Source organism: Littorina saxatilis, linkage group LG13, assembly GCF_037325665.1.
Source record: "Littorina saxatilis isolate snail1 linkage group LG13, US_GU_Lsax_2.0, whole genome shotgun sequence".
Taxonomy (NCBI): domain Eukaryota; kingdom Metazoa; phylum Mollusca; class Gastropoda; order Littorinimorpha; family Littorinidae; genus Littorina; species Littorina saxatilis.
In genome coordinates this window covers 15,414,558-15,441,678 of record NC_090257.1, presented here as the reverse complement: position 1 = coordinate 15,441,678, position 27,121 = coordinate 15,414,558, and the positions used below count along the sequence as shown (strand labels likewise).

At 41.0% G+C, this 27,121-nt stretch overlaps 1 protein-coding gene across 1 annotated transcript; it reads right to left on the bottom strand.

Moving 5' to 3' along the window:
* Nucleotides 1-4,225: 4,225 nt before the first annotated feature.
* Nucleotides 4,226-24,685, bottom strand: LOC138983694 (heparan-sulfate 6-O-sulfotransferase 2-like). Its single transcript, XM_070356993.1, has 3 exons — nt 24,004-24,685; nt 12,247-12,409; nt 4,226-11,416 (listed from the first exon to the last, which is right to left on the bottom strand). Exons 1-3 carry the CDS (start codon nt 24,492-24,494, stop codon nt 10,550-10,552), a joined length of 1,521 nt encoding a protein of 506 aa, XP_070213094.1. The 5' UTR covers nt 24,495-24,685; the 3' UTR covers nt 4,226-10,549.
* Between the last annotated feature and the right edge of the window lie 2,436 nt (nt 24,686-27,121).

Here is a 27,121-nt window from a genome sequence, read left to right as displayed (position 1 = left end):
CTTGTTACTGTGGTGGTGGCGGTGTGTGTGTGTGTGTGTGTGTGTGTGTGTGTGTGTGTGTGTGTGTGTGTGTGTGTGTGTGTTTTGTTGTTGTTTAGGATTGTGTTAGTGCATGCATTATGTACTGAGCTGCCTGTGCTGGTGACAAAACGAATGACGAAATGTTTGCCGCTTTGTTTTGACATTTTAAGATGCTTTGTGGCTTGTTGGCAGACCAGTTTTTCTGTTCGTCCAAGGTAATCCGTGATCTGAGTGGTCCAATAGGTGCATTGCTATCATTCGGGGATCCTTCAAATGCTGAGCTATTTTGCGAAGTATTGTAAGCTTATCTCTACTATTCTAAACAGGTCCCAAAAGAGCTTAGGTTGGCCGCAGCCATCATAGCAGAATCTGTCTTCAAAGGGGGGTCACCCTCTGCAAAAATATACGACATAGAAATAGTGAGTTACTTGTTAAAAGACACCTTATTGTGCTCATTATGCATTTTTGGTGCACAAAATCTTCAGCAAATATAACGGCATTTGTTTTAAGTTTTGGCTCATCAACAAATTTTGCAAATGACGTAATATTTGCGGCAACATGTAATTAAAATAAGAACATCTCTTAACCAGTCAGTGATTTGTACAAATGTAAAACATTATACAAATCGGGGGGGGGGGGGGGGCGGGGGGGGGGGGGGGGGCCGCGCCCCGTGATTTGTAAAATGTTTAACAAATCACGTAAATGCGCCCGATAGTTTCTTGTCATCTCAAAAGTCAAGGGATCTATTAGATTTTTGTTCTTCCCATTACTAGATTGTCCCATCGCTGGGAAATTCGGGTCGCTTCCTCCCAGTGGAAAGCTAGCAGCAACAGAGTCGCGCTACCCCTAAGTCAAGGGATCTATTAGATTTTTTTCAGATTTTTTTTCATTTCTTTAATGTCCCATTGCGTGGAAATTCGGGTCGCTTCCTCCCAGTGGAAAGCTAGCAGCAACAGAGTCGCGCTACCCCTAAGTCAAGGGATCTATTAGATTTTTTAAATTTTTATTTCATTACTTTATTGTCCCATCGCTGGGAAATTCAGGTTGCGTCCTCCCAGTGGAAAGCTAGCAGCAACAGAGTTGCGCTACCCCAAAGTCAAGGGATCTATTAGATTTTTATATTTTTATTTCATTACTTTATTGTCCCATCGCTGGGAAATTCAGGTTGCGTCCTCCCAGTGGAAAGCTAGCACCAACACAGTCGCGCTACCCAGGTGCATGCGTGTTTAGGTGTATTCAGCCACCTGCACTTATGGCAGAATGACCGACGTCTTTTACGTGCCACAGTGGTAACACAGGGGTGGAACATGGATTCGAACCTGCGACCCTACGATCACAAGTCCAGTGCTCTACCAACTGGAGCTACCCCTGGGTATACTTTTGGCGTATGGGCGATACCCCCCCCCCCCCCCCCAACTCGCAGGCTGGATTTGTTTTCTTTGTTATGCTAACAATCGTAATATTTTACCTATCCGGCCCAAACCACCCACCACCACCCAGCATAGAGGCTCTAAACAACAAATATTAATAATAATAAAAGGCATGTATTACTTTCTGAAATGAGATATTTTTTTATATTTTTACATTTAAACAAATCGCGGTTTTAGGTTCGATGTAATTTGTAAAATGTTTTTAAATTTGTACATCTCACATCTAATATAAATGGTCCTTTCTTTTTCGGTTTTATTGAAGTCCTTACGAAACACTGATCAAGGAAGTATGTGCTGTCAAACACTTAAATATAAATTGTATGTTGGTTTTTTGAAAGTCTGAGCGAAGTGTTTTCACAGAATCGAAGACAAAACCAGTCATCCACAGGACCTGCTTCTATGACAGAATTGCACATGAAAGCTGCCGTTTTTTAAAAGGTTAAATTATCCAAACCTAGCCGCTAGCGCATACAATCTTGAATTTACCAAAAACGTCAGAATTAAATAGGATTCTTTTTGATAAAAAATGTTTCGTTCAGATCACACAGTAAGGCGACCATATCGTCTTTTGTTTCATCTTTATCGACACACACACAGATATGGAGTCACCCACCCACCCACCCACACACACAATTATATGGAGACACACACATGCAGTTAAATGGAGTCACACACACACACACACCATATCCAAAGCAAACAAAATACGGTCACTTCTGAAAACATCTATCGTTCTGTCAACAGCACAGACAGCTCAGGACATGTACGCAAAAAAGCACACAAAGAAAGTTAATGCTCGTAAATGGGACTCACTTTCTGCAAAGGGGATGGTATTACCGCATGTACATAGTACACATGCTCAACAAACAACCAAAAGAATGGTCATTGTTAATAGGTAGAGGACTCACATTTCTTACAAAGGAGGCGATTTACCACATTACTACGATATTCTTCTGTGAAAATAATTATATTAAAAACATGTTATTTTTCTGCTCAAATGATTTTTCAGTCATTCCGAGAATCAAACTGGAGACATTTTATGAAATTAAACTAGTAATCCACAAAAAAAAGTATTTTCCCCTCCATTTCTGCAGCCATTAAATATTCAGCACAAACAGTATAAGCATAAAATACATTCGCCAAGGAGCTCAGCCGAAATCGCATTTCATGCATCTTCTACAGGTTTGCAGATACGGCGGCCTGCAAAATTCATTGTACTCAGTACTACTTGTGGAAAAATGCACACCTTCAAATGCTCCTCTCTTATAATATTACACAGTACACACACACCCAATTCAATGGTGAAGCATGAGCAGGATTTCCAACGGTTACCTTCTCTCCCGTGTCAATGGTGATGTACACACCACTACAGATCTGTCCGGACGTCCACAATGGTATAGCAGCAGCCTTTCACTGGGACTCATACCCAAAACAACAATCTGACTGCTTTCTGGGGAGAGTTTGGGGTTATTGTATTTCCCTGTTTCTGCAGATTGACAAAGGTGCCAGTACTAATTAATGAACTGATTTGAGCGGGGGAGTTGAGCTGTGAGTAGAAAGCTGTGACTGTCGATGTTTGCCACGTGTCCAAGCAGAAGGATGCTCTCACTCCTTGCAAAAGCCTGTAGAGATTTGTGGTTGTGTGTACTGCAATATCATTTACATAAGAAGGAATGTTTTTTTAAACTCTTGCCAAAGACAAGCATGCACATCCTGGGGGAAAATGACCAAACTCATTGCTCTGCTGAAGTTTGCATCAATTTATTTTCAGTTAGTTTCAACATAGTCTTCCGTCAATAGATGCATGCACAGAATCATCGACATAGCTTGCTTCGGCTGACCAAACTACTGGGATTGGAGACGAGTCTTCAAGGTACACATCTGTCATCTGATTTTCTGAGGTAAGGTTGATGTTTTAAAGGGACAGAAAAATCAACAATACCAATACAATAAAAAAAAAAGTCAAATATATCAGATTAGCAACAGGTAAATCATGTTGGTGAGAAGGCTGCTTTTATACCACAGAAAATAAAAAACGCTCGCGCTGGACCCGAGTACTCTTCAGATTGGCTCGCTCCCCCAGTATGAAAGTTTTTGTCTTGTGCACGTTTAAGACCAAGTGATTGATCTGTGTGAATTACAGGCATTCCCTTTGCTATACAAATACATTGCATGCGAGCCGAGGATGTGCGTGGTGACTGGCCTTTCTCTTTTATTTGTAATTTGATCACAGTGAAAATGCACACACACACACATTCACACACACACACACACACTCTCTCTCTCCCTCACTCCCTCTCTCTCTTCCTCTCTATCTCTCTCTCTTACACACACACACACACACACACGAGTACAGACTCATGCACGCGCACGCGCACACACACACACACACACACACACACACACACACACACACACACACACAGTAACACTAACACATGTGCACAAAATGAACACACACACACCGCGCGAGAGAAAAAGACGTCAAAGACTTTTGACCGTGACGTAATCTTTTTATGACGCTATATTTCTCGTCAATGTGTGACGTTCGAGACTGCCTGGCTGGCTGTGGCTCCGCGAATTCCCCCCGCCGCCAAGTCGTTTTTTTGTGGTTTACTTCGCATTTAGGTCCCAGGTAACATTATGAAGTTTTAATACGATCAATCGGACCTATTATCAAGTTAGTGTATCAACTTTTGAACGAACTGCGCCCAGTAGTTTCCCAGCAATAAGCTGTTAAGTCGAGACACACACACACACACAGACAATTAAAGTCTGCTGGACCCTTGTACTAGCGTACTCGGGGATAAGTTCCTTTTCTTCTCGTCATAGCTAAATGCAATGTCACAATATGATCACTCTTTTTCAATGACATACATATAATAAATATATTACATGCATTACATTCTTTCATAATTCATGCATTTGCTTAAGAATGTCAGTATTTCAGATCTGCTTCATATTCCTGTCAAACTGCCCCCAGTGAGAAAGCTGCCCCACAGGGTAACCTCACAGGACTATCTATCATACCTTTCTTTCTTTCTTTATTTGGTGTTTAACGTCGTTTTCAACCACGAAGGTTATATCGCGACGGGGAAAGGGGGGAGATGGGATAGAGCCACTTGTCAATTGTTTCTTGTTCACAAAAGCACCAATCAAAAATTCGCTCCAGGGGCTTGCAACGTAGTACCGGGAGAATGCAAGTTTCCAGTACAAAGGACTCAACATTTCCTACACACTGCCTGACCAAAATCTTTACAAAAACTGACCATACTCCACACAAGAAACACTTAACAAGGGTAAAAAGAGAAACAGAATCCGTTAGTCGCCTCTTACGACATGCTGGGGAGCATCGGGGAAATTCTTCCCCCTAACCCGCGGGGGGTATCTATGATACCTTATTCTTATCCTTTACAAGGAGACTATATATTATTTGTTGACTTTTTCCATTTTAGAACTAGCTTTTATTCTGCAAAGATTAACTATCGCTATAGTGGTTTTGTATCATGCTTTAGTTTTCAAAATGTTCTTTGGCACTTATCCCTGCTTGGGCCAAATACAACACAAAACATGTTATAGTCCAATCAAATCAAGGGAAATCTGACACTTGCAAGTTCAAGTGGTTTTGTCCTGTAACCTCTTGTCAGACATAAAAAATAACAGCATTAATGATATCTAAAGCAGTCCATGCATATTTCATAATTCATCAACAAGCAAAAAACACGATCGCTTCTCCAAACAAACTGCATACACACTCAATAAACATTAAATATAAAATCTTTCAACTGATCAATTCAATTTGAGGAACATAAACTGCTTTTATGGCACATCCATCTAAAGAATGCCTGTACTTTTGGAGAACATTGTAAACTTTCTTTTCAGTAAATTCAGCAATAATCTGCTGAAAATGATTTTTTTATTTTTTTATTTAAAAGGAGCCCAAAATAGGTATGTGTCCTGTATCAAATTGTTTCTTCCTCTTCGGGGATAACTTGTAATTTGGAACAGACATTTAGAACTTCGCCTTTTTTAAGTATTTTTTTATTTTTTTATTTAACCTGAAGACTCTCTTACTCTCACTTTCTTACACATTCCATACTGTCTAAAGGGATATTGTTCATGAAAGACAAACAGTGATCTGAATCAATTTCCTTTGTCATGTAACTAATCAAAGTTGCTGAAACAAATTAGACTTAAACTTGTCCGACAGGAACACTCCCATCCCCATCACCTCAACAACAAGTTGCGTGAATCGATATAAACTCATTTAGTCAATATGTCGGCCTGAAACCAAAACACCAACACTGTTAACCTGTCATCACCAACACTACGACAAGTAAGGCTTTGACGCTCCCAAACCCACAGACCGAGATGGATTGCGCTCGTCTCGGCATAGCATGCAAACTTGGTAATTTGCACACACCGAATTTCTTTTATTCTGAGCACATCTTTAGAGTTAACATGACATATCTATATATATTTTGGGATTCAGAAGATGAACACACTGCAATCATTTTTAAATCTGTTAGTGAAAATCCGATTTCAATGACAACTTTCATGAGCAAACTAATTTATTAATGTTTAACCTTACCTTCCAAGCTGAAATGATAAAACACATGGGTGCATTATAATGCACTCTCTGGGGTACAATGACAACGCACAGAAACATCATTTCCGCCTCAGAATGCCAAGCAAAATTCTACATGAGTGAAAAAGGCATTATATTCTAATATAGCTATTCTGATGAACACGTGGGGGAATTCGGGGTCTGTGATTGGATGGTCTCTTCCGATCATCAAAGCATAATGCGGCGGAAGTCGGCCATTTTACTCAATATCCAAAAGCATATTGTCGATAACAAAGACGCATGGTTCCGGTTTCTTCCACGTGTATAAAGTACACGCATACCTCGCCAGGTTTGTTTCTGTGACTAGTCGACAGACGATGCCATTTGCTTTGTGTGTGTTTTTGTTGTTGCTTACTGTACATGACATACATTACGTGTAAAATCCAGTTCTTTAACAGGCAACAAACCTTGCAAATTTCCAGAAGCTGCAATCTGAAGCGACCTATCTCTGATTCTAGCAGACGATCTCTCCAATGTTTAACACAAAATCAGCAAACTCTCCTGTCACATAGAACGTCCATTGTATAGTGCAATGTTGAAATGAAGTTACCGGTCTGAAACATTTAGTCGTTTCTTCTGAGACAATCCTTGTTCTCTTATCATCTACAGATTTACCGCAGTCTTCACCACGCGAATTCCCAACAGAAGTCAGACTTTTGAACATACAATATACGTAGGCAAGCATGATACGTCATGACGTCATATGATTCCTAGCATATTGACGTAATGCTAAACATCCGGTTATCTCGAGTTTTCTCCGTAATACATGTCCGTGGGTTTTTCAATGTTCGGTTATTTCCGTGGCTTCATGCGGAAAGGGAACCGTCGTCTGCAATCAGCGACATGGACCATTCTGGTACTTGTTACTGACAAAAACATGGTTTTAACACAGAATTTAATGTCAGAATAGCTATATAAACGCTATTGTGTTTTCATCGTAGCAATAGGGTCCAATATTTAGACTCGAACAAGTATAATGCGACTCGTCTTCGACTCGTCGGCATTATACTTGTCTCGTCTAAATATCGGGCCCTATTGCTACGCTGAAAACACAATAGCTGGTAATGTCGAGACTGTTGTATCATTATATCCAGCTTATACATACCTAGCATACAAATAATGTTCCACTGCTTATGTACAAATATCAGTATCCATGTCATCTTCAACAAAAGAACATAATATGGCATTCTCATACTTGCTAAGTTATTAAAAATAAAAATGTCTTTACAAGTTCACAAACATGTCATTAATTCATGTTAGTACACAAATGAGACAGAACAAGATATCTAAATTATGTCATCATAACTTCTTGGTAAGACTTGACTTTTCAAAGACTGCAACTCTACCGCAAAGAGGACTTTCAAGTTAAAGTCAGGTTTTCATGATTCATAAAAAGACCAAAACATATGTGTGAACGAAGAATACGAAACAAATAACAGCAATAGCTAACCAATAATAGCCGTTATTTGTATAGTTTTCTTCATTCACACGTGAGTACAGTATTTTTTGGTCTTTTTATTACATTTACTCAAGTTTTGACTAAATGTTTTAACGTAGAGGGGGGAATCGAGACGATGGTGTGGTGTATGTGTGTGTGTGTGTGTGTGCGTGTGTGTGTGTAGAGCGATTGAGAGTAAACTACTGGACCGATCTTTATGAAATTTGACATGAGAGTTCCTGGGTATGACATCCCCGGACATTTTTTTCATTTTTTCGATAAATGTCTTTGATGACGTCATATCCGGCTTTTTGTAAAAGTTGAGGCGGCACTGTCACACCCTCATTTTTCAATCAAATTGATTGAAATTTTGGCCAAGCAATCTTCGACGAAGGCCGGGGTTTGGTATTGCATTTCAGCTTGGTGGCTTAAAAATTAATTAATGACTTTGGTCATTAAAAATCTGAAAATTGTAATTAAAATTATTTTTTATAAAACGATCCAAATTTACGTTCATCTTATTTTTCATCATTTCCTGATTCCAAAAACATATAAATATGTTATATTCGGATTAAAAACAAGGTCTGAAAATTAAACATATAAAAATTATTATCAAAATCAAATTTCCGAAATCGATCTAAAAACACTTTCATCTTATTCCTTGTCGGTTCCTGATTCCAAAAACATATAGATATGATATGTTTGGATTAAAAACACGCTCAGAAAGTTAAAACGAAGAGAGGTACAGAAAAGCGTGCTATCTTTCTCAGCGCAACTACTACCCCGCTCTTCTTGTCAATTTCACTGCCTTTGTCACGAGCGGTGGAGTGACGATGCTACGAGTATACGGTCTTGCTGAAAAATTGCATTGCGTTCAGTTTCATTCTGTGAGTTCGACAGCTTGACTAAATGTTGTATTTTCGCCTTACGCGACTTGTTACATTTTATTTAGTCAAGTTTTGACTAAATGTTTTAACATAGAGGGGGAATCGAGACGAGGGTCGTGGTGTATGTGTGTCTGTGTGTGTGTGTGTAGAGCGATTCAGAGTAAACTACTGGACACACCCTCATTTTTCAATCAAATTGATTGAAATTTTGGCCTAACAATCTTCGACGAAGGCCGGACTTTGGTATTGCATTTGAGCTAGAAGGCTTAAAAATTAATTGGTCATTAAAAATCAGAAAATTGTATCTAAAATTATTTTGTTATAAAACGTTCCAAAACCAATGTCATCTTATTCCTCATCATTTTCTGATTCCAAAAACATATAAATATGTTATATTCGGATTAAAAACAAGCTCTGACAATTAAAAATATGAAAATTATGCTTAGAATTAATTTTCGAAATCGATCTAAAAACAATTTTATCTTATTCCTTGTCGGTTCCTGATTCCAAAAACATATATGTTATGTGTGTATTAAAAACAAGCTCAGAAAGTTAAAAGGAATAGAGATACAGAAAAGCGTACTATCCGGCTCAGCGCAACCACTACCTGGATTGTCAATTTCAGTACAGTGCCTTTGCCACGAGCAGTGGACTGACGATGCTACGAGTATACGGTCATGCTGAAAAAAATGCAGTGCGTTCAGTTTTATTCTGTGAGTTCCACAGCTTGACTAAATGTATTTTCGCCTTACGCGACTTGTTTATGGCTCTCATGCGCAGTCACCTTTGTTCTTCTGCTTTCATGATTCACTTAATGCTGTTCTGTCTACAGCTCTACTTCACAAATACAGGTACAATTGCAAGGCTGGTCGGACACTGTTCAAAGGAAAAGACGTATGCAGACAAATAATGCAAACCAGGGTTCCGGGGACCCCCAATAATAATTTTAGGGGGTCCTAGGACCCTCTCATATTGAACTTTACAGGGGGACTTTTGGAAGTTCTGTGAGACCTTTCACAAAGGCGTTATTTGTCAAATCGGTTTAATATACTCTGTAAATATTTAGCAGAATATTTCACGGCATCAAAATCTAGGCAAATGTACGTTCTTCTCTGAACAGTATGGAAAATAGCCGACGATTACAGGTTTAAAATCAGTACAGATAACATAATATAAATTTAGTGCGTCCCAGAACCCGCTCTTTTCATGTTTAGTATGTTGCAAGACCCCCTTCAAGACCTTCTAGTAAGTTTCTGCGGCTTCTAGTGCATATAGGACACGGGGATGCACAGTTTGGGGAACCCTGCAAGGTCATTTTGATATAATGATAAGCTCAGAGTCAGACTATAGATATTTTTTCTTCCACCCAATTGTGGTTTGAAGTACATCTATAATATACTTGTTATAACATTCATTCTGTTTAAGTACAATTATGAAGAACCCTGTATGCAAACTAAGCATTTATTTTTCGTTAGGCTTATGTCCATTCTTCTTGGTTGGCGACTATGTGCATGATTCAGACAAGGGATTCGGAAAAAGAAAGAAAATAGGTGGAGGTGAAAACATCAGTGTCCCAGACATATGGTTAAGTCTAGTTATGGTCAAAAGCAACCTCTTCTGATGACTAAATATATATATGTACAAAACGATAGCGTACAGTTTATTAAATATTAGTTACCAAGACTGGTTGAAACACAAAACGGTGAAATGGATGTCTCATGGGTCACAAGAAACTTTGGTAATGCACATACACATAGCATACATCATTACATTCAGTATGTACTCAGCATATATATATATACATGTACAAACACATTCACACACCATGACACATGCATGAGTATATGTAGGCACACACACAAGTGGACACTGACTGTTCACAATTTCATACCTAGTTTTAACAACACATACAAACTGCAAAATTCAAAAATGTTTTGCCATAATACAGACATGGCTTCTCGTTTTCACTTCAGCTGGTGTAGATCCCACCATAGCACTGGAATTAAATCTCTTCGAAATCAAAAATAAATCCATAACACAGCCAAGACACTCATTGTGTTGGATAAAATGATACTGCAGCAAAACCCAGTCACACTCACACTGTCAGTGTTAGTAGTTACCACATCTCCAATACTGCCTTCTGCTATCAGCTGTATTCTTGCTGTGTGTGTAATGCTCTTTGGCGTTTTCTAAACTGCTGATGTCTCTGAAACCTTTCGGCGTCAAAACTCTGATCTTGTGCCCTTGCCTTTCTTGACTTTTTCAGCTTCTCTCTATAGTGGGGGTCTCTTTCACCCACAGTGTTAAAACTGTCCCCTTTACTAAACTTGTCTCCATGATCAGAAAAGCCTTGTTCACCCAACCTAGCCTCCAGTTTAGGATATGGGGCTTTCGCAGGAAGACCGCTGTGTTGAAAAATGTGTCCTGCCACTTGCTGGGCCAGAGCGTCCCTGGTGTCTGTTTCGTCCAACTCAATGTGCTCTGGGCTGTCCGACATCGCATCCCCTTCAACGGACCCGGGGGGACCTTCATGGCCCCCTTGCCCCCCTTCCACTTCAATGGCTTGCACAGACGTCAGGTGCATCAGGTCCTCCGGGACAGGTAACTCCTCATCCAGGTAGGCCTGCTTGACACGCTGCAGGAACAAGTCTTTGGCGAACTGGTACAGCTCAATGTCCACCTGATTCAGTGCGGCGATTCTTCGCAACTCTTCAGCAGACACGTTGTAACCGCTGCTGTGCGTGAGGTTGTGCTGAACGAAGTCATTGATAAAGTTGATGTTGAGTGTGTGCTCAAAAAGGAACTGCGTGTAGGTCTGGAACTCCACCAGACCGAAGAAGGCCAGGTCCACCAGGTTCTGCTTAGCCGATTCCAAGATGCGGCGATCACGTTCCACATCAGTGAGCCCCGAGGTGTTGTAGCAATTGACCTTGGACAGGTTGGCCATCATGCGCGACTGGCGGTTGAAGGCCAGGTTGTGGGGGCACTTGATGAACTGCTCCAAGGTCACGCCCTGTCAGGACACACACCACACACACCTCAGTACAGTGGAACCTCTGTGTTAAGACCCTCCTTCATAAGACTCCCTCTACTATAACACCTCATTTCCTCAGACGTTCTCTTCATGGAGTCACTAAATTTACCTCTCAGATTTAAAACAGGGATACCCGTCTATACCACAGTTTGTTTGTTTGTTTGCTTTACGCCCAGCCGACCACGAAGGGCCATATCAGGGCGGTGCTGCTTTGACATTTAACGTGCGCCACAGAAGTCGCAGCACAGGCTTCATGTCTCACCCAGTCACATTATTCTGACACCGGACCAACCAGTCCTAGCACTAACCCCATAATGCCAGACGCCAGGCGGAGCAGCCACTAGATTTCCAATTTTAAAGTCTTAGGTATGACCCGGCCGGGGTTCGAACCCACGACCTCCCGCTCACTGGGCGGACGCCTTACCACTAGGCCACCGTGTTGCGGTCTATACCACAGTACATTGTCCTGTATTGCCTGAAACTGTAGAACATCACCACCCTCTTTAAAGATAATCTATTTAAACTGGAGGTGCATTATAGTATACAGACAAAAACAAAGTCTGGGAAAGCAGGGGCTTCAAGACCAGTCAGTAAAAAATGCTTTGTTTAGAGTGGGTGTGTTTCCATGTATAACCCAGTAGCTGGAAATTACGTCTCTTTTTATGCAATTACTTTTACTTCCTTTCTGCCCAAAATGCACAGTGATAATTTCTGTAACAATTTCAATAAGTCTAGGAAAGCAGGAGCCTGTGACCACTCATATATCAGAGACAATGGCATCCAAATTATCACTGTAACAGTTAGCTTACCCTCCAGTCCTCATCAGCATAGCAGAAGGGGACCTCCTCTAGAGTGGCTTCTCTGCCGTTGCACTTTAACGTTGCCTTTTTCCAGGTGGCCCCACGTCGCACGTGCATCCACTCACTGAGGAAGCGAGACACAGGGTCGCGCAGCAGGGTGATATAGTGGTACCTGTTCAACAGGATGGCATACATATATGTATATATATATGAGTTGTTCTTTGCTACTGGTCACAAGTGGGGGTCAGCTCAGACGGACGCATTTTTTCAATACAGTCTAGGGGAGAAACTGGTCACAAAGCACCCAGTACATGCCAGAGAGATAGGAGAATCGGCACAATCAAAGAAAATAACAAAATCATTCAATAGATATGGAAATATTACGATTTACTGTGAAAATGCTAGCAAAAATGGCGTCCAAAAATGGGAACGCACACTTGGTGCGTCTTTGAAGACTTACCTCCCGTTCTGTGTTGTTGATAATAGTTGTGTTTGTGCTGTTTTTGTTGAAATAGTATCTAATAAAACTGATGCAGTTCTTGAAATGTTGCAAATTATTGTTGTCTTTGTGAAATGCGAGAGTGTTCTGAGGCGTAATCTGCATACGGCTGATGTCCCACATAGGGTACCCCACTTCGATCAGCGTATCACTCCAAATGAGCTTCATAGCAGAAAAGCAGATACACTACCAAAACACTGCATAACAGATCTACAAGTCTGAGCCAGAATCATTGAAATTTACTTTCTGTATAAAATATTGCAATCAAATTTGTTCACGCCGTCCCACAAATAACGCAGGTTACCCTCGCCTTCGATTCAAAGTAACTCCAATCTGACTGAATTACCATCGAAACGCAGATGACGAACTGATTCACCACACATTTGTGGTATTTTACACACAAATTTCAACTGTGTTGTTTCGCGATAAACAGCCATAAAACAAACAAATGTGGCGCCGTCACGTCGCCTCGGAAGGAATAACGCAGGTGACCAAGACTTGTTTCCGATACCTGTCTGATTAAAATCATCGTTTTTTTCACAAATGACGGCTCTTTGGCAGATCTGGTGAGTTGGAAACTGTCTATGAATGTTTCATTTAATGTCAAATGCGTACATTCTTGTCGATATTGTTACCTTTGGGCTCATAAATTAAGTCAATCGTCGTGTTGTCCGAAAATGACTTTTGTCAGCATAGAACTTACTGTGCTTTGATCATTGACTGAGAAGAATCTTCCGATGACACTAGTTCATTTCACTACGCGACTGCAGATCTGCAAGGAAACTTATGGCAGGGGAAATAAGCTTAACTGAAGACGAATAAGCGGAGTAACTGTTCTTCAACGGATTGCTCTCACTGATCTAAATATTTAGATCTTGTCGTCTGCTAGTCTGCTAGTAAGTAGTCTTCGGTCGTGTGAAAGTCACATCTATTTCGACTGTGTGCATCGATCCGTGTAGTGAAATGTTGATCTTTGATGATTTGGCAACATAACTTCGCTAAATGTGCTTCGACTCCCCGTTAACCGCATTTGAAAACGTCTTTTAACAAGACCATGTTTCGACAGCCCAGACGGGGAGGATCCTCGATAGCTCACAGGGTATATAATGTTTTCCGCCGTTTTTTGAAGAATCCTTTCAAATTTGCTATTCCAAAAGTACCTTATGACACGACTCGAGTGGCAAAGAACATTCTCTGCAATTCCTGTCTCAGTCCGTGCAGCCGTTTCGGGTCCTATCGTCATCATACAAACATACACACAGACACACAAGAACCAGCTTTAAAAGTTAGATGATGTAGGAACCATGTGAACCAGTGATTTTTTCTTATGTACAACAGATACTACAGTATTTCTGCTTTATGAAAAGCAATATTTCAAAAACAAAACTAGAGATTTGATTTTTGACCACTTTTCCCCCTTTCTGTCACCAGTACTGAAGAACAACTCATATACAATTACATTGATTAAAGCCGGCTAACCAAGTATTCAAGTTTGAGTTCAAGTTTTGTTTCTCACATACCACAGAATGCACATCAACTCAAACTAACTGGGGGAAAAAACATTAAAAAAAACTAATGCATGATGCTAATGAAAGGGCAGGGGTGGTCAGAATAGACGGTGATCACAGACAGTACTAGGGTACCACCACCATACCAATTGTGTTCTCAATTTAAATAAAGAAGAATAAGTCATTAAGTGTAACTAAAGTCGTAAACTCAAAATAACTAAGAAATTAACATTCAATAACACTTTAACAGGTAAAAGTTTGAGTAATGTAACATTGCAATAGACTAATACTAAGGCCTAAAAAAAAATAGGTGTGGTTACGGTAACCCGACATACCCTATTTTTAGGGGCCGACCCTATAACTTTTTATTACATTAATTTCTGTTAAAAAAAACCCACAAAAACCAAGAAAACGAGTGCAGAAAACGCAATGAAAGTGAAAGCGCCCGAGTCGCACACTTATTTCCCTGTCAAGTAGGTTTAATTTGTACACATTAGAACAAAAAGTTTTTAAAACAAAAGTGATTGCCTACCTTCCTACCCTATTTTTTTTGGCTATGTTACCGTAACCACACCTATTTTTATTTTTTTGCCTAATAGTGCATAAGTCTTAACACTTTCGCGACGGGAGGTGACTATATTAGTAATAGCGCTGCAACGCCCACGGACGGGAAGTGACTATTTTAGTATTAGACATACAAGGTACACGACTCGTGATTGCTTCCCGGTTTTTGAAGCTTGCAGTAAATTGAGTTGTTTCCCTTGACACACTTGGTGTGCTCTTCGCCATGTGCAAATTAGAGAAGATTTGAGTGGTTTTTTCAAACAAAAAAAATGAATCGAAGGCGAGCCTTGTCACGGGAGGAGATTCTCCGGATGTTGGATCTTGAGGACCCTGTAGATCATGATTCCGACGTGTTGTTTTCGCCTCAAGAAAGCGATAATAGCAGTGATATTGAGGAAGAAACAGTCCCGTTGTTGCTGCTAGTATGAGTCGGCAAACTACACGTGTTAGGGTGGTACTGCATGAATCTTCGAATGTGTAGTTGCAAGGGGGGCGTGGCAGCACTGATAACAATGGATGGCTGGAGCCTAATCCTTTTGGAAATGTTCATAGGTGTACAGTTGGGACTTTGTTGTGAAAATGTGACTTATATTCAATATGGATTACCTAGACATCATTTGGTGAGTGTCACAGTTTTGTTTCATTTGAGTCAGGATGCTGTGAGTGAATGCGGGATTTGCTTGTTTTTTTCTTTGTACTGTCTCCTTATTTCTGTGTAGAATTTTAACAATATTTCAGCTAATTCATAGGTTTTACACCTTGTTTGGTTATAAAATTATTTATAATACTTTCTGTTAGAAAATAACTTTTAAAAAAGCAGTGGAAAAGAAAACACACACAAAAAAACGTTAAAAAACACAAATTATCCCCCTTTCACCCCCCCTTTGCTAAAACAAATCACGTGACAAACTTATAAATAGCACGACTGAACTGGGCATCCATGTTTTAATTAGTACACAAAATTTGGTGGTGATTGGACTTAATTCAAGCTTGCTAGACAGATTTCTTTACAGTTACTGTTTTTTGGGAAGTTTCTTGGTGGCAAGCTTGGGCAGGCAGGACGTTAACGCCGTGGCAATGCTAGTCACAATAGTGTTAAGAAGTAGTGTACATTTTGTGTGGTCACAGCAGATATTGATTGGCACCGGAACCCCCAACCTTTGGCATGTAGGCTTGCATTGATATGCGAGAGAGAGAGAGAGAAATAAAAATGGTGCTCTCCTCCTCATTTGATTTCTTGAATTGCGCAGATAAATGTAATTCAAAGTAAACGTTGCAATTGTGATTGAAATGTAATGGCAGTAAACATCACGGGACTATGAGTATCATTTCCATAGAATGTTTCCATCATCCTTGGCTATCGATGATGATTTTTTTTTCTCATTGACATCATGCAATCTCTGTAAGTCAGAAATTTCAGATAGTGATTGCAATCCCTAACCGACTACCTCCTTTTGCATCATTAATCCAGGATAATACCTGCTTGACCAAGTCACCATCAGACACTGAGGCCGCACAATGACACACCAGCACGCCAACACAGTCCCACGGCCACACATCAGATACACTCTCGCGCACGCAAATAAATAACTTCATAATCTTTTATCAGTGATTAAAGAACTTAAGATTATCTTTTTTCTTTTAACAAGAAGAGCAAACGCTCGACCGAGTCACTTTCGCAGTTCTGAATATTATATGAGGCATCAGATGGACAGGAAGAAATTGCTATTCACAACACAATGAGTCACGTTCACATAAAATTTGAGCCCGGTCACTTTTATAGTTTCCGAGAAAAGCCCAACGTTAAGTTGTGTGTTGCCGAACAGAAAAGGCTAGTTATCTCCCTTGTTTTTCTGATAACGTTCGTAAAAGGCTACAGATGTAAATACTTTGATGTAAAGAATAATCCTACAAAGTTTCAATCACATCCGATGAACTTTGTCAAAGATATAAAATGTCTAATTTTTCCTTTGACGCTGACCTGTGACCTTGAAAAAGGTCAAAGGTCAACGAAACCATCGTTAAAGTGTAGAGGTCATTGGAGGTCACGACTAAACAAAATATGAGCCCGATCGCTTTGATAGTTTCCGAGAAAAGTTTGTCAAAGATATAAAATGTCTAATTTTTCCTTTGACGCTGACCTGTGACCTTGAAAAAGGTCAAAGGTCAACGAAACCATCGTTAAAGTGTAGAGGTCATTGGAGGTCACGACTAAACAAAATATGAGCCCGATCGCTTTGATAGTTTCCGAGAAAAGTCCAACGTTAAGGTGGTGTCTACGGCCGGCCGGCCGGCCGGCCGGACAGACTAACACTGACCGATTACATAGAGTCACTTTTTCTCAAGTGACTCAAAAACTATGTTCAGTTCATAAATGGAAACAGCAATAATAATAATAATAATAATAATAAGAACATTTATATAGCGCTAAATCAAAAACTTTCGTTAAAAAGGCTTGCTCTAAGCGCTTGACATCTAAACTAAAACGTCATTCACACTCTTTACAATGATGTACAAGAACTTCATGTCACACTCTTTCATTCAGTATAGCACCATTCACACAGTTGTTATTCTGTACAAGACAATAAGTTAGTCTAACATTTACAATGTTCATAAGATGAAAACAAGAGAAAACCAGACTGATTAAAACAACTGCTTAGTGCTAACAAAGCATGAATCTTAATGATAACGTAATACATGTTTAACTGTTAAGACCATAAAAAATTTTTAAAAAACCTATATGCTAAAATAACTTCGAACTTTTAAGAACTTCTTATAAGATACACAGCACATCTAGATAAACACCAGAATGATAAAACAAAAGGCAACTCGTTAAAACTATTAAATGCATCAATGTCTAAAACACGAAAGACTCAAATTATATAAGATACACAAGTCTCTAGAATTGTTTATTAAAACTGAAACCGACCTGCTCAAAGTAAACCATACCCACCCCCTCCCTACCCACCCCCAACCCTCCTCCTACACTAAATACTAATTATTTCTACTCTTAACTTCCCAACTACACGTTATCCATAAACTATGCACAGGAACATGTGTGTCAGCATTATGTGGCACCGACATGACTTGTGCATATCTAGCTTACAGCTAAGGGTTAAAGTTGAAAGACTACTGCAGTGAAAAATTATATTTATAATAATTTAAAACAAAAGACAAAAATAACAAGCTGAATAGAGATGGAACCGTTACAGAACAGGATGGCAAAATGTTGCGACTTTAGGAGTTGTGTTTCTGGAAGAGGTGAGTTTTGAGTGCTCGCTTGAATGACTGTACTGACTGAGAGTGGCGAATGTGAGAGGGGAGAGAGTTCCATTGAGTAGATGCGCAAAATGCAAAAGTGCGTTGTCCATATGCTTTTGATATGCGCACATCATCTGTTCTGTGTTCTCATGCATTAGATTTATTAGAGTTCGCTCCTTCGTAAATCCTCACACAAGCTTGAAAATAAAGCCCTAAACGTTACAGATGTAAATTATGATTTCAAACAAACGTATTAACAAAACACGATCCAAAAAAGAATTTCCTTAATTTCTGATGAGGTTTCCTGGGGTTTAGTATTAACCAATCGGGTTGCAACAGAAAAATACTACAACTACTACGAAATAGACCCTATCGGTATTCCAAGCTCTCGTAATCTCTCGCAAACTTCAGAGCATAGCAAAGCATGCGGTACAGCGATCTCGTGAGAGCTGCACAAGCCAAGGTTCGAAGTTCTCGCGATGTTTAAAGCACAGGGTTCCACATCACGTAAAATTGGAGGTATTATACCCTCTCTCACAGGGGCAGGGATGTAGCTCAGTCGGTAGCGCGCTGGATTTGTATCCAGTTGGCCGCTGTCAGCGTGAGTTCGTCCCCACGTTCGGCGAGAGATTTATTTCTCAAAGTCAACTTTGTGTGCAGACTCTCCTCGGTGTCCGAACACCCCCGTGTGTACACGCAAGCATATGACCAAGTGCGCACGAAAAAGATCCTGTAATCCATGTCAGAGTTCGGTGGGTTATAGAAACACGAAAATACCCAGCATGCTTCCTCCGAAAACGGCGTATGGCTGCCTAAATGGCGGGGTAAAAAACGGTCATACACGTAAAATTCCACTCGTGCAAACAACACGAGTGTACGTGGGAGTTTCAGCCCACGAACGAAGAAGAAGAAGAAGAATACCCTCTGACCCCCAAATCACGTACGAGACGCTCTTTGAAAGGGTGTCGGTAAGTAACAATTATTTTACCAAGAGGTATAATAACGTATGACTTGAACGGCAAAAGGGTATGACTTTGATCGTTTTACAATCTCGACACGTGTTTACTGTCTCCAGGAAGTTGGCGCTGTCAGCGTGACTAGAGTTACTTCCCCTCCGCTATTTTCGGTTCTGTTGGTTCCGCGAAGACCGCGAGCGTGCAAGTTTGCAGACGATCAGTTTTGTCACTGACTTTGTGTTTGAAAATGCCACGACCAAGAAAGCCTGCTGCAGTTGATCCAAAACAACGAACTTTGACGTTTGCGATACCTGATCCTGCTGAAAGTGCTCAAACCAGTTCAAATGATCTGACTTTTCAGGAGAAGTGGAAAATTGAGTTTCCATGGCTGAGGGGACCCAGACACCGGGGCCATGCTGTGCAAAGATTGCCGAGCCACCAAGGCTTCAAACATTTTTGGAAGGGACGGTTCAAGCAATGTTCAACGATCTGCTCTTGTTAGAAATAACGAGAGTGACCAACATCGCATATCAACAGGGACATTCACAAACAGTGATGGCAAAAGACAAACAATACACGAAGCCTAAGCCAGTCAGACTGCCGGAAACAAAAAGCCATGCAGACAACGGAAACGTGTCAGGAAGACGTGTGTTGATGAAGACCGTACAGTTCATGATTAATGAAGAAATAAACTTGCGAACTCTCTCTCTCTCTCTCTCTCTCTCTCTCTCTCTCTCTCTCTCTCTCTCTCTCTCTCTGAGCTCTCTCTCTCTCTGAGCTCTCTCTCTCTCTCTCTGAGATCTCTGTCTCTCTCTGTCTCTCTCTCTCTGTCTGTCTGTCTCTCTGTCTGTCTGTCTCTCTCTCTCTCTCTCTCTCTCTCTCTCGATCTCTCTCTCTCTCTACGCTATGCGACACCTGGTTGTCTGCAACAAACCGATCTGAAATCAGTGGTGCTGTGTTTCTCGACTTTAAAAAAGCGTTTGATCTTGTTGATCATTCAATTTTACTGAAGAAATTACAGTTGTATCTCAGAAACAGTTCAGTGTGTAACTTTTTTGCTTCCTATTTACAGGACAGATCTCAATATACTGCCCTAAACTGTAAAATATCTACTGAGGAGACTGTGAAATGCGGGGTGCCTCAAGGGTCAGTGCTTGGGCCGATCTTGTTCTGTCTGTATATCAATGATCTGCCACTGCACATTTCTGACAGTAATGTAAGAAGTGATTTTTTTGCTGACGATTCTTCTCTTCACTCAAGTGGAAAGTCTGTTACAGTAATAGAGTCCTCCCTTCAAACAGCTTTAAACGATGTAAATAACTGGTGTAGTGCTAATGCTATGCTTGTCCATCCAATAAAAACTAAAAGTATGGTAATTGCAACCAGACAAAAACATCAGATTTCTCCACTCAAACTAAATCTTACTATTGGTACGCAATCAATTGAACAAGTTCAACAGCATCGCGTTTTAGGGGTAATTCTTGATTGTGAATTCAAGTGGCAGGCACAAATACAGCATATTTGCAAGAAAGTAGCCAAGAACGTTTTCCTCCTATCCAAGTTAAAGCAATATACCGACAGAAGGACTCTGGAAATGTTCCACCATGCTCATGTAATGCCTCACATTAATTATGTTTCGACGCTCTGGGATGGCAGCAGTGATGTCCACTTGAAAAAGTTAGACTCTCTCTATCGTCGCTCGGCAAAACTCATCGTAAAGGATAATGCCTCAACAGATATGAAATTAAAAATGCTTAACTTTCTTCCACTGGAAAAGCATCTCAAGTTAAACAAAGCCATTTTCATGCATAAATTGTATCACGGTAAAGTGCCGATTTACATTACATCATTATTTAATAAAGCTACCCACAGATATGGGTCGGTCAACCTGATCCCACCAATTCCACGAATTGACCTGTATAAGACCAGTCTTGCTTTTTCGGGTACTTCAGTTTGGAATTCACTTCCATCATCCCTTAAGCACCTAAAGTCATTAAAAAGTTTTAAAAAATGTGTAAAAAACCACTTAATGTCTGAGTAGTTTAACGCCTTTTGACTTACCAAACTTAGTATTACGTCAAAAATATGCTGTGCATTGTATATTCTGAACATATTTTTGTTACTCTATTGCTACATGTTCGATTGCCACCAGCTTGTATTTATAATTACCTGCATAGTATGCATTTGATTTTATGAATAACCACATATGTATGCTCTTCATGCCTCATCTTTATCATCATCATCATCATTATCATCATCATTATCGTCATCATCATCATCATCGTCATCTTTATTATCACGTTTTCCGACCTCCTTTTGTTGGTTAACTTTTTAACTTTTTAATTTTATTTTTTATTTTTATTTTTATTTTTTTTAATTATTTTTTTTTTAAATTATATAATTGTGTGTCTATGCGTCCCAAGGACAGATTGTAAGAAAAGGCGTAGCCTTAAATCTAAATCCTTGTAAAATAAAGTTCAATTCAATTCAATTCTCTCTCTCTCTCTCACTCCGGCCTCGCTCTCTCTCTCTCTGAGATCTCTCTCTCTCTGAGATCTCTCTCTCTCTGAGATCTCTCTCTCTCTGAGATCTCTCTCTCTCTGAGATCTCTCTCTCTGTCTCTGTCTCTCTTTCTCTCTCGATCTCTCTCTCTGTCTCTCTGTCTCTCTCTCTCTCTCTCTCTCTCTCTCTCTCTCTCTCTCTCTCTCTCTCTCTCTCTCTCTCTCTCTCTCTCTCTCTCTCTCTCTCTCTCTCTCTCTCTCTCTCTCTCTCTCTCTCTCTCTCTCTCTCTCATCATGTCAGATTTTAAATCGCATGAATTACAACAATGAAAAGGCTTTAGTCAACAGAACCGGGTGAAGTCAAAGCTAAGGAACCGACTCACAGTGGAGAGAGGCTTATATCGCGCGTATTCCGTGGGTACAGTTCTAAGCACAGGGATTTTTTTTTTTTAATGCAATTTATATCGCGCACATATTCACGGCGCAGGGATTTATTTATGCCGTGTGAGATGGATTTTTTTACACAATACATCACGCATTCACATCGGCCAGCAGATCGCAGCCATTTCGGCGCATATATCCTACTTTTCGCGGCCTATTATTCCAAGTCACACGGGTATTTTGGTGGACATTTTTATCTATGCCTATACAATTTTGCCAGGAAAGACCCTTTTGTCAATCGTGGGATCTTTAACATGCACACCCCAATGTAGTGTACACGAAGGGACCTCGGTTTTTCGTCTCATCCGAAAGACTAGCACTTGAACCCACCAGCTAGGTTAGGAAAGGGGGAAGAAAATTGCTAACGCCCTGACCCAGGGTCGAACTCGCAACCTCTCGCTTCCGAGCGCAAGTGCGTTTCCACTCGGCCACCCAGTCCTGGGTGACATCACTGAAAGGGCATTGCAAGTGCACAGAGCCACGAGGAAAAGGAAATCTGTTGACAGTGGCTGTGACTTGCAAAGCAAAACACCAAGACTTCACCCAAAGACTGAGTAATATTAGAGCCCTTTCAATGATGCCAAGCTTTAGTGTGTTGGAACTTAGATTGAACTGTTGTTGTGGAGAGACACAGTCACAAGTGTGTTGCAGATGTGAATTTCAACAAGCACTTGATAGGTGTGTTGTTAATTTGTAACCAACAACTGAACAGGCAAATAATTTCAAACTTATTGACACTCATAATAATGTTCTTGTTGTTGTGGAACTGAACTGACTTTTCATAGCATTACCCTGAATTTGTGGGGGAAAAAACTGTCCGTCACAGAGAAATTAGGTCGAAAGTGGGGTCCGACACAGAAAGTGGGGACCGACACAATGAATTATGGGAACCGTCACGCCTACGTCACAAAAGTGTGGGGGGACCGAACACAGCCAATTTCACTGACTACTTTTGTTGTTTTTATTATTACGGCTGTTTGGATGGCCCTACAATCTTGAAACTTGGGCTGTCTGCTACAGACATGTTGAACTTTTTGCTGGACCAACGACAGTTCCAAGCAGGCATTTTTTGGTAGGATATTTCTTGCCGATGCTACGAATTATGCAGTTTTGCAGTAAAGTGGAAGGCATTCTACCTAATAACGGCTAAAATATCAAAAACCTTCAATCCAACAGCACCTAGGCATGTAGTGTAAACACTCACAGATCTAACAAGACCATTCTCAGAGAGCAACATTGCGTAATACTACCATAAATGGATGTTTTGGGTGACAGTACCTCGATCTTGTCCGCGAATTTTGGCGTGTGGGAACCGAGTGGGAACCGAACACAAAGGGTCAGGGCACCGAACACAAAGCGTAGGGGAACTGTCACAGTGTCACCGGTGTGGCAAAGCAATACACCGAGTCGCCGACAACATGCCATACCCTTTGATCAATCAGGAAAGGGTATGAAAACCCTTTACTTTTTTGGTGAAAGGGTATGAATACCCTTGACCTCAGAGCCTGTGTGGAACCCTGAAGCATAACAAAGAGCGTGTCTCGCGAGAGCTGCTCATATACCGAAAAGGTCTATAGCATGGTGTCATACTCATAGTATGGCCGAGTGACTATGCTGTGAAAAAGGCGTACCCGTAGTCTCTAGCTCAAGACTTCACCCAAAGACTGAGTAATATTAGAGCCATACAGTTGGTGTTGGTGTTTGGTGGTCTTGGTGTTTTGCTTTGCAAGTCACAGCCACTGTTATGACAGTAAACTCGCTTATTCGCATCAAAATGACGTTATGCCGTAAATATAGAATGTCCCAGTAGGATTACGCCATGAAAAAGACGTAACCGTAGCAACTGCCAAATAAGTACAAACTTTTGCTAAACTTTGTATTGAACTACACTAACATTATATTAATTAATTTATATTCCATGGCTAAAGTTAGTGGTTTAGTTTTCTTTGGCGAAGAACTTTTCTAAACAAAGTTAAGTAACTTCCCTCAACAGAAACAGAGTAACAGTTACTAACACTACACATTGTCATTCTCACCTACGCTTCTTGACCCCACGAGTTGTCTGGAACCAGTTGTCAACACAAGTTTTCAGCTCTGTCCAGTCAGCATGCAGACCGCACTTCCAGCCTGTAGAGTAGCGACTGAATAGCCATACATGCTTGTTCTTTGTCAAACAGTCGCAGTGTTTCTTCACCATCTTGTAGCAGTTGCACGGGGGGTCGACCTCCATGTTCTCAACCAGGTGTTTGCCGAATGTACTGCCACCGGTCTTCTGGATGTGAAGGAACACTATCACGTCTTCATCCAAGTCCAAGTCGTAGTCTTTGTCCAGTTCGTTTCCCGAGAACTTGTTCTGCAGGAACCTGCCTGCAAAGTAGGCGTCATAGTTGGACCTCAAGCTTGGCGAGGAATTGCCTTTCAGGGCACAATTGGAACCGCAATAGAAGTATCCAAAGTAGACAATTCCTACAGCAGATAAGAAGAACGCGAAAACTAAGCCCGCTTTCCAGTTTTTCGCGACTGCCATTTTGCCTGGCGTGCTGAAATCTTCACAAGATATAGCTGGTTGTGCTCCGTGAAAGCGTGCATGCTCAGTGAGTCCTCAACTAATTTGCCAGCTCACCGTCAAAACAAAACAAAAACATCAGACAGCGCCCCACCATTACCATCCAGTCAGTCTCGCTTCCGCAGAACACTTCCGTCACGCCATGACTCACCTTTGACCTAACCTCAACTTCGGCACATGTCGGTAGTTTCCGCCACTCGTCGGGGCCCTCGCGAAAGTTCGTCTGCTGGCAAAAAAAAGGGGGAGTGCGCAGCAAAGGCTTTTGTGTGCTGTAAAGGTTCTTTCAACACCCGGAAAGCTCGTTTAGAAATGATTGATGATGATAATGATACCCCAGGAGGTTATTTTTCTTTATAGGTATACCTGTCAAGAATGTTCTTACCAGAAGAGCTCAGGCTCATCAGTGCTAAAACCATATCAGTAAAACTGAAAGCAAGTCGCCGCGGCTGTGCACTCAGTGCTGAGTCAAAAACGCACTATGTGTGTGTGTGTGTGTGTGCGCAGGGGCGTATCACATCATTTTTAAGGGGGGGTTTCCACATTTCTGTTAGGGACAGATTGACGATGCGAAGCGTTTTCAAGTGTTGCAAAAAGTTGATAAAAACAAGCCGGAAAATGGAGCAATAACATGCAATATGAGGAAAGAAACTACCCCTAATAGGCTACACCTTCCAAAAGTTAATTTTAGAAGACAAATTTTGATAAAAAGAAGGAAAATTGACTGATCTGGTGCAACCTCAGCCAACAAATTACCCAACTACCCAGCATGCTCTTCCGGAAAAGTCTCGATTAAAAACAAGCCAAAATGGAGCAATCAGGTGCAATCTGAGCCATAATTTTTTCTTTATTTTCAAATGTCTTTATTTTTTTTTTAAATCTTTTTTTATCTTTTCTTTTTGGGCTTGGGAGGAGGGGTCCGGAAACCCCAGACCCCCCCCCCCCCCCCCCCCCCCCCCCGTATCCGCCACTGGTGTGTGTGTGTGTGTGTGTGTGTGTATCAGTGTGTGTGCCGTGTGTGTGTCAGTGTGTGTGTTTGTGTGTGTCTGTCTATCTGTCGGCTTGTCTAAGGCGCGGCCTGGCACCACCGTCCGAGTCAGGCCCGGGCAGGAACTGTTCAAACACCATAACTTGACGTGACTTTGTGGGCGACAGGGAAAAAACACAAATCAACAAAAACAATAATGTTTCTTTTAGTATTACAAGAAGTGCTCCCATCTTGGGCCCTATATAGTGCCTCTTTTCTCAACACATTTACTACTGAAATTGTCTTTGATCAAATCATTTTATTATTTTAAGAGCGGCTCACCAATGAAGCCTGAAAATAAAGCAAATCAATAGGCGCCCGACTCGCAGAATACGCGATTAACATTTTAATGTTGAGCCTTCAAACCATAACCGGAGCCTGAGCGAGAGAGGGGAGAGAGAGAGGGGGTGCAGAAAGACAGGTCCCTGAGAGAGAGACTGAAGGAGAGTGACTGTGAGAGGGGAGAGACTGAGAGAGGAGAACCTGAGAGGGGGGAGGGGGATCGAAGAGACAGAGAGAAGGGAGAGAGCAAGGGGGGGAGAGAGAGGTGGAGAGAGAGCGGGGGGGGGGGGGGGGTAGTGAGAAAGAGCGGTGTGTGAGAGAGACGGCTTCTACCCTCTTTGGAGAGGTTTGAGAGAGAGAGAGAGAGTGGGGGAGAGAAGTGGGGAGAAGGAGACTCAGAATGAGACTGAACTTTATTTTACAAGGATAAAGATTTAAGGCTGGGCTTTTTCTTACAATCTGTGCTTTGCGCCTTGACAAAACCAGGAAATTGAGTTGATTGCCAGTGGGTTGAGTATAATGTTAAGCAATTGTAGATGTATGCAATATAATAATCTCAACTGAAATATAGAAAGGTAAAAGCGGAAGAAACTTCCACTAATACGTCGAATTTACTGACATTTGCTCGTCCACTGTAATCTTCAGATTCAGTAATTCTGCAAAAAAAAGGTTTTAAAAAAAGTTCCCGATGGGTTTTCCGTAATGTTGTCAGCATTACCTCCAAATACACTGCAGGACATGTCAGTGTGTAGGGTAAAGGGGGCAAAGTTGAACCACCTGAAGAAATTGTCACATAATATGTTTTGCAGTATTGATAAGGACATACTGTCTGTTACTGTTCTTGAGCTTAGGGGAAGACGAACTCGCACACCGAGAGCAAGAATTGATAACAAACATATTCAAAAGCAGGAAAATAAAATAAAAATGACATTGTTAAAGTTCAACTTAGCCGCCACATTGGGAAATTTGGACCACATGTTGGAACAATAATGCAAACCAAGAAACAAAGAAATGACAACACATTTGCAATTGACAACAATTTTCAAAGATAACAGAAAAGCATTACGTAGATAAGAATAGAAACAAATTCAATTGTTAACATTTGGGTCCTTTCTCCAAGAAGAAGTATAAATCGTCCAATCATTGTTTTTCCCCCGTTTATTTGGAGCTTGGGTTTTAAAAACAACAACAAAATAGCACTCATGCGCCATAGCCACTGAGTTATATATAGCCTGGAGGCAGCATAGGCTGGTGATGCGGTCGCCATCCGGATCCCATCTTG

Excerpts from the sequence above, each read along its gene's own strand:
- LOC138983694 (XM_070356993.1), bottom strand. The coding sequence starts at position 24,494 with ATGGCAGTCGCGAAAAACTGGAAAGCGGGCTTAGTTTTCGCGTTCTTC. Across the intron at positions 12,410-24,003 it reads CGTGGGGTCAAGAAGCGTAG|GTACCACTATATCACCCTGC; the intron begins GTGAGAATGACA and ends CCTGTTGAACAG. Across the intron at positions 11,417-12,246 it reads ATGCTGATGAGGACTGGAGG|GGCGTGACCTTGGAGCAGTT; the intron begins GTAAGCTAACTG and ends GTGTCCTGACAG.